Source organism: Coenobita brevimanus, chromosome 93 (genome assembly GCF_032717465.1).
Source record: "Coenobita brevimanus isolate Jiangsu-jjx chromosome 93, ASM3271746v2, whole genome shotgun sequence".
NCBI classification, from domain to species: domain Eukaryota; kingdom Metazoa; phylum Arthropoda; class Malacostraca; order Decapoda; family Coenobitidae; genus Coenobita; species Coenobita brevimanus.
This window is the reverse complement of record NC_137046.1, coordinates 63,269,530-63,278,445: the sequence shown is the minus strand read 5'-3', so window position 1 is coordinate 63,278,445 and position 8,916 is coordinate 63,269,530. Positions and strand designations below refer to the sequence as shown.

General features: G+C 39.5%; 1 protein-coding gene across 1 annotated transcript; it reads right to left on the bottom strand.

Annotated features, from left to right (window-relative positions):
- Positions 1-3,083, bottom strand: LOC145412476 (cuticle protein AM1159-like). The gene is made up of 4 exons (XM_080282357.1): positions 3,075-3,083; positions 1,974-2,212; positions 786-918; positions 1-90 (listed from the first exon to the last, which is right to left on the bottom strand). The coding sequence occupies exons 1-4, from the start codon at positions 3,081-3,083 to the stop codon at positions 1-3; spliced, it is 471 nt and encodes a 156-aa protein (XP_080138483.1).
- Between the last annotated feature and the right edge of the window lie 5,833 nt (positions 3,084-8,916).

Genomic DNA, 8,916 nt, shown 5'->3' with positions numbered 1-8,916 from the left:
CTATGACCTAGGGGCACTGTAGCTGCCGGAAGGAGCCTCGAAGGAACGATCGCGGTCTCGGTCTCGATCTTCTTCAGCTGCCTTAGCGATCTGCGGATGAATATTAACAATATTAATCAGTGTACGGGATAAACAAGCCTCGATGCCATAAAATATTTACCACAAACCTTTTTCGCTTTGTCGTATTTTGTAAGTTTATATTCCCCTTACCTTGGTTGTACAGTGTTTGGTAGCGATATGAGTGAAGAAGAATAAATAAGCATTCTTATACATATCTTCTTGATTAAGGTGACGTCTTCCCGTTGTGTAAGTTTGCTCCCACCTGATGATTTTATTAAGTTTAGGAGAGACCTTAGTATAGAGAATAAGTTACTGAATGTTATGTCTGACTCCTACACGTTAAAGTCTTTCCTGAAATAAATAAAACGTCTGGAGGTACCATCGCTAAAAAAGGGTATCGGCACCCTTTCAGTGTGAGACATTATGATACACAGACTATGATTTACGGGAAATGACAAGGATATGTTGGTACTTACAGAGTCACCAGTTAGTAATATCGAACCCCACACATTCATACGGTATTATAATGTAATGGGCAGTGTGAATTTTTGTAAATTAAACAGGCATGTCAACACTACCGATTGAACCACAGACAAAGCGTTTCACATCTTATCGGACCCCAGGATGCCGACACTTTTATTTTGATCAATGGTATCAAGAATGAAGTAAAGAATACGTTATCAGACTGAAGAGATTAAGTTTAGGAGAGTTTATTAATACTTTACCTGGTCCAGCACGAACTGTGGGATGGGATGGGGGAACTCGGGAGCCACAGGTAGCAGGTTCGATTCTGGTTGGAAGCCTTGTTCATTAGCCACAAACTTCACCAGTACGGGTGTGCCGTCTGGAGCGGTGTATCTGAAGAGATAAGATAAAGGTATTAATAATAATGATTATGATAACACATTGTTTTAATTGCTGCTGTTTTAAGAGCATCAGGTTTACGAGTAAAGAATTTGTTAGAGCTCTGAACGTAAAAGTAACAATGTCATCGGTTCATGGGTAGTTAGGACCATTTATGCAACAGGTCAACTCTGGAACTGTCTCCCTCTGTCTGTATTTCCTGCTTCCTATGATCTCCAGTCTTTCAAACGCAGTGTGTCCAGGCATCTCGAAATGAATGGATCTTGAATTTGGCTCTCTCTTGTATTTTGTTTTTCTCTTGGAAGGAACAGGTTTGCGGGCTCATGGCCTTTGGTTCCTTCTTCCTCACATAAAGAAAAAAAAAATTCATATTAATTTGTGTGTCTACTCTGATCATAAGCTTGATAGTCCCTTCCCTGCGGCCAACCATTCCTTCCACGCGTCACGAAATTTTGTATGTCACCCCTTCGGGATTTATACGTCGATACTAAACACAGCACTTACTAGAGTTGCCTCATTCAGGAGTTGTTCTGTGACACGTTGGCATGGAAGATCAGTAAAATCTGATTAACAAAATGCAGATCATCAGACTATTCACTTCCTCAGCCTGGGATCGAACTCGCATCCTTTAAGACAGTAGATCACTTTCATAGTCACTTGGTCACCTCCTCTGAAGACTGGGGTAGGGAACAGTCTGATATGAATTTTGTTAAATCAAACATTTGTGATCTTCAGAATTCACCAGCATGACTTAAAAACACCCCAGGTAAGGCCACTGTATCAGTCCTGTATCAGACAGTCCTAACATATACCGTATTCAATATGGACGAGGAGTTTTAGCATTGAAGAGGCGATGTGAAGATATGGGGCACGTAGAATTGCTGGGCCTCAGGGAACAGACTCACTTCTATGCTGAGATTAGAATACACAGAAGAAAAAGTAACATATTTGACTCCGAAGACATCTGGCCGTATTAAGAACATGAAAAAAAAAAAATTGTAAGCTCCTTTACGACATAAGTATGAGGATAAGACAAGGTTAGCACTCACGAATATTGTCCGGACATGATGATAGCGCCCTCGGGTCCGGTAGGCGAGCCGGACTGTGAGAGAACAATGCCGTTGCCGGTCTCTACATCGAAGTTGAAGCGTCCATCCTCCTCCTGTACACGCTCGTCAGTCAAAATGGGGATCACCTCGCGAGAAGTGTCGTAGCGAGTAGGAGCCTGAGGCGGGGCGTACCCTATGTCAGCTGCTGCCACCAGCGCCACTACCACCGCCAAAACAATCTGAAATAGATAAACTTACAAGTAAATATTTGAAAATTATATGTTATGACTCTTCACACATTTTTTAAGGACTTGTACTTCTATACAGCGTTATTTTGGGTTGGCCGTTCCTGTGGTGCACAAGCGAGTACCTACATGGGTTTGTATATCTACAATATATACATCTACAATATCATTCCCTTATCTTGTGGCTGCGCACCCTCTCCTCCCCAAACACCTGAGCTCAGTTTTTGTGGTGCATGCGACCTAACAGAATCTGTAACTATACTCAGACAAATCCCATTTCTTTGTTTTGAAAACTAAATATTTCCTTACATGATAGGGATTGGGGCTTGGCGACTGTGCCTCCGCCTCTGATTTTCCAAGCGTAGTTTCTATGGTATCGTTTACTTTTGCCCTTTGTTATAAAAGAATGGACACAATATTTTGACATAGGGGTCCAGGGATTCGCCACCTACCCCAGACTCTGAAATGTCCGTTTGATGCACGTAACCTTCCTGTAAGCCATACCTTTACCTATGAAAATGTTAGACAAAGTTGCTTGAAAACTATGACAGTGCATAAGAAACGAAAAACTAACGAAGGAACAGACGCTATGAGTATCACATGAATTACCCCCCCCCATTTTTTTTTTTTTACTAAAATGACTAAACTGCCGCAATGTAGTGCTCAAAGATTTTTTTTTTTCTGACCCTGTCTTGATAACTCTCACTTACTTTACAAAAGATTCAAAATTTTGACGTAAATGATTCTGGACTTCAATTGTGTAATGCTCATATATATATATATATATATATATATATATATATATATATATATATATATATATATATATATCTTTTTTTACAGTTCTAGTACTTACAAGCTTCATGTCTGCGTTTGTCCTGACAACTGATGTCTGCGGAGTTTGCCTTCCTATCTATATAGGCAGCAAGAGTTGCCAAAAACAGGCACATAGTGGTCATTAAACTGCAGAAAATTAAAAAGACACCGAACACAAAAATTTCTTAGAATCACTAAAATATTACAAATAATCGGTAAAGGTCTGTAAAACACTATTCCTAAATGAAAATGATTATCCTTAAATTTAACTCCGAAATCAGTAAAACGGCAACTGGTCTTTGTGTCCTTTTGAGCGGCTTGCACCTTTATAACAATCACTGTCCTAGATGCATGGGTAAGTTTGGTTTTCACGGCCGGGTTATTCATGATCCTCACTCACACCCAGACTCGCTCACCTTTCTATCCCGAATCATATACCAACGTTGCGACAGCGCTCTGGGCCTATTTTTGTAAAGGATTCTATTTTGGTTTCATTTCAGACTTGGTCCAAAATTGTTATCCCTCCATCTTGAATGCTTAGTTGAAACAGTGGTTTAACACAAGACTTATGATGCCAGTTAAGATGTTGCACTATGGAAAGGATGCAATGCCGTAGTCTTGTCTTTCGCTGTCACTGATTTACATAAAATAAGCTCCAAAAGGACAAGAATCTGTACCAAGTTCAGGTGAAGAGAGATAAGGCAGTCTTCATAGCAGTTTGCACTTTGAGGTTCCTATGACCCGCTTTCAGCTGAGTAAAACCATTTGACCTTAGCTGGAATGCTACACTAGAATTCTTCCTGACTTAGAAGGGTTATTGTCACCAGTATTAACACTCCCAGACGCCAGACCTCACTTTCATGTGAATAAAATCTTCTGGCGTTAGCTGGAAGAGAGGACTAAAGATATCCTGACCATGAAAAGGTCGCCCATATTAAGAAAAATTTTCCTTCATCTTTTTTCTTTTCATTAATACTCAGTTTATTTGAGTTGTGAAGTGTGTTGTACTCGTAACTATAAGATAAAAGCATAAGAAAGAAAAGAAATTGTATTCACACCTTCGCCTCTAAAAAGAAAAAAAAAAACCACGAACCACTTCAGCTTGATTATGAATTTTTCACCTTAACAGAGCCACCACTGTGCGATGATTATAAGGGTTTTTAAAAATAAGATTATTAATTAAGGCTATATCTAATCCCCTTCAGTTCGAAACATCTCTCCTTAACGGAAAAAAAATAATTGGAGAAAAATATGAACCACATACATCCTCGGACTGAAGGAGTGAATACTTTCGCTGACCTGCTGTGGGCGGGGGCTGGCAGATTACAGGGAAATTTTCGAATTATGCTTCATTTTTTCCCACTGTGCTTAATTTACGTCTTGTTTACCGGACGTAAATCATAACCACAATTTAAATTAAACATCTGACTGCTGGAAATTCTCTCGACTGGAGAAAATCGTCCGGAGTTAGGCCAGATAAAAACCCTAGGTATACCAGTAGCACAGAAAGGGGTACAGAGTATAATTTTTGAAACCTTCGATTGCCAAGATTTCTCTTAGCGAAATTAAAATGGTGTTAGTCTGGAGAAACTACCTGGGTGCACGAATAGAGAAGAAAAGTAAGGAGGGGTTCCTAGCCTTCATTTCACGTACAATTTTATATATACATTATATATATAGGTCTGCATGCAATTAAATCACTTAATAACACGTGATTCATAGATAAGCTGATATCAACAAGGAAAAGGAAACACGAAACATTCTGAGCGCTTTCGTGTATTCACATCTTCGGGGGAGAGCTCTCACCAGATGTGACTACGCGAAAGCGCTCGGGATATTTCGTGTTCCCTTTTTCATGTGGATATCAGCATATACATATATACATACACACATGTATTGTGAACAGCTCGTACTGCTGCGTGACGATGGCCGTAACAATAGTCCACTTCGAATTAGAATTTACCCGCTGCCAAGACTCATAATTTTTCACACCTACCCATACGCTGTGCTGTCTTACTGCCACTGTGCTACGGGAAATAAGATGTAAAATGGACGAATCTTCAGCAGTTCAGTGTTGACAGATTGTAGCAACTAATATAAGTGTGGTTAAGTTTAATAGACAGGAAATTTGCCCTGTGAAATAAAACAGACGAGTACTCAGTGTGGGATTTATTTGCGGTTTTATGTCTACATTATCTGTGGAAAAGCTTATCAACTTTTTTTTGTACGATAAGTAGTTTTAATTTTGTTTGTGACACCATCACACGATTATATTCAGCTGTGTAGAGACTTAATCGAACCAAAAGACTTGGATATATCCTTGTTTAACTCCTTGAAAACGGTGGCGTCTACTTTTATTTTCGCCGCCGCGAGACCGTTCTTCTTCTTTAGATCTCGTACTGAATGGATTGATGAAGGCTGTCTAACCCCTCAGTTCGAAAAACAGGTTAATGAGGCCTGTTTTTAATCCCTCTGGTTCGAAAAGTCTCTCAGAAGTTGAATAAAATCATTTGAAGGCAGCAAAACTAAACCGTCAGAGATAGACGGAGAGCAGACTGACTTGGCGGTAGAGTGTTTTCCCCGCTAAAAATTTGCATCTAACGCAGCCTCTCCCTCGTGAGGCCTTTCAAAATAATATATAAATGTTACAGGTACAGTCAATAAAACGCTGAAGACATATATAAATGTTACAGTTACAAGAGATAATTCTCGTAAAGCTCTTGCTTGCATGGACATACCTGAGTATTATACTGACTGCCACCCTTACCCCTTTCATGATCAGGAAAACTCTGGTAATATATATATTTTTTTTTAGTTCTCTCGCTTCCAGTGGACTTGCTTGGATATCATATGGTGTCACAATTATCCTTTCATAATTAGAAATGGCGCTGGAGAGGGGCATCTGTATGTGGTGGCACCGATATAACAGAGCTATTCATTTGCATAGGTATGCAAACGTCATTAACTCACTTTATGTTTCAAGAAGAGAACGATGGACTGCCAGAGGAAGTCAGCCTGAAGTCCACAAGGTTCATGTTACAGTTGAACCAGGGGCAACAGCTGTTATTACTGCTAGCATCAACTTTCGCACTGCTTAACCCCTTCAGTATGGTAACACATTTGGCACCGTAATTCTTGCTATTTTCAGACGATTTTATTAATTCCGTCAACCCCCAAACGTATCTCCTGATTATATTTTACTCGAGTTAGTAGTTTTTTTTGTCTAACTGGAGAGGTTAAATACTATTTTCAATAATTTTTTTGTGTATGTCTGTCGATATGTCTGTCTGTCTATATGCCATATCTTGCTGTCTATCGATGTATTTGTTTATCTATGTTTGGATCTGTCTAATTTATTTTTTATTTATATTTATTCCCTCACAGATGTTTACTTATGGATATTTATATTTATCTGTTTATAGATAGATAAGTATAGAGAGATTCAGATATCGGTGTAGATACGTCAGATGACCAGCGCAATTGAGTACATAAACAAGAGCGTGACAGCGTTTTGACAAACACCATTGTTATCATCAGGCAGTAAAAAATAAATACATAAAAATAAATTATACAGTTAAATGTAGATTCTTACGTCCACTTCATCATTGCCCCATGAGGAGTGTAGGGACCCGGGGCGACGTTATTCACACCAGACATTTAAGGCTAGAGTGACCAGTTGCTCAGTCCTGAGTAGACTAATATTACGCAAGGATTAAACCCCAACCATCCCTCGGATGCAATCATTTTTGCGGAATATCCGGTTGGAGCGCCTCAACTCGCTGAACCACCAGGCACTCATTTGGTTACATGACTGCCCCTTGGAATACTAATGGTTTCCTTGGATACAAGAAACCATTGGGCTTGTCACTCAGTGCAGATTCACCTGAAAGTAACACTACATCAGGTAAGCGGAGGGATCGTCTCTACCCTCCCCCCTACTCCCGCCCCACAAAAAACTGCACTGACAGTTTTTCTGGTGGGTGTACGTACGGTGAGAGGTTAGGGAGATAGCGCAGGCGGGCGGGTCAAGGGTAAGCACTGCATGAATGAGTATATGGGTAGTGCTAAGGTTACAGGGTCATGTGAACTCTTTCAGCAGTATTCTAATAGCATAGGAGTCCTCGTAATACCCCCTTCTCAGCCATTAATATTGCTTAGTGCACCTTAACATTCTCGAGTATGTCAAGTAAATCATTTTAACATCAGCAAAATCTGTCTTAATACTATACAAAAGCATACTGAAGTGTCTTGTGCAAAATAAAAGGGTAATGAAGAGATGTCGCGAAATTTTCAAAGGCAGCAGTAAAAAGTAAAAGTATAAATCGTTCAACTTGATTTCACGAGATTATCTTCCGTTTGTAGCATTTTTGCCTGTAACTCTGTACCCAGATAAGTCAATATTACGATTCTACGCCCTTTATTATTATTTTTATTATTATTATTATTATTACGTGACTGGCACCAAATTCTAGAGTCACTTTCTTGCTGCAGCTCAGCATTCTTGACAGGAAGATGGGAGGTCAAAGTAATGTGCACAAAGTACAGTTAGAGTTCTTCGTTGGATTTAGCAGATTAATGTTTCTAATAACATGTGCATTATCCTTTCTCTGCACTTGAATTCAGCTCTATAGCCATCATCAATCATCATCCAATCCAATTTTTGCCCCAGCAGGAGCGTAGTCTCAACACATAAGGCGAAAGTGACCAGCTTCACATGTTCCTTAGTGGCATTATGTGAGCAGTGAACCCAAACCATTCCTCAGATCCCATCCACTTCGATCGCCATAGTCCGCTGAACCGCTGTGCGTCATTTGATTTCATGGTTACCATCCAAGGTAACAAATGAACTCCGGGAGCACTCAGTAGAGAGTAACTTAAAGGCAGCACTACATGGAGTGAGTGAATGGTTGACGCCTTCATTTAGCAGTATATACCCATTTCTAATAGTATGAAATTTGATGCCAGTAAATGCCAAGTGCTATAAAAATACAGTATACATATTTTTTGTGTCCAAATTTGGAATCAGGAAGTGCCTTTGGCAATACCTTGTTGACCCGGTTTAATTCCTGCTAAATATTGCAATGATCGGGGTCAGAGGTTGAGGCCATGATCAGCTGTTTGAGAGAGAGAGAGAGAGAGAGAGAGAGAGAGAGAGAGAGAGAGAGAGAGAGAGAGAGAGTGTGTGTGTGTGTGTGTGTGTGTGTGTGTGTGTGTGTTTTCCTTTGTGAGAGTATTTTAAAATTTGTGCTTGTGTGCGAATGTACGTATAAGTGTATCCAAGGGAGTGTAAAAATTCGTGCGTGCAAGCACTTGTGAATAACTGCTTTTAATAACTGTGCTTTTATATAAGTGTGGGAATGTGCGTAATTAATATACATTTAATTTTTTTGTAATAGTGTGTAGTTTTGTTGTTGTTGTTGTTGTTGTTGTTGCTCCAGGCTCAATCTGAATGAGAAATTTGGTGGTCTGCAAAATGTTTCCTTTTGCTGAACGTTTGTATAACCCTGCAGCCAGGGTCACTTGTATAACCCGACAGCTCTGTTGCCCTATAATATCGGTGTCACCACAAGAGGGCGTCTCTCCTCAGCACATTGTAAAAAAAATAATAATAATAGTAATACAAATAATAATATGAGTTCCTTACACTTAGTAAGGCTTATTTGTTTTTTGTTAATTTTATGGCTATTGTATTACCTCCATAACAATTCTGATTTGCTCAGTATAAACTAGTACAAATGCAGCTTCGTCAGTTTTTTAAAGCTTTATTTCATCATCTACAGCAGTTTTTCTTCTGTGGCACTTCTAACGCAGTTTACTAGTAGGAAAGGAAATTAGCGCTTAAATATGTATGTTTGAAATAACCTGGTCATTTCAAAATCCTT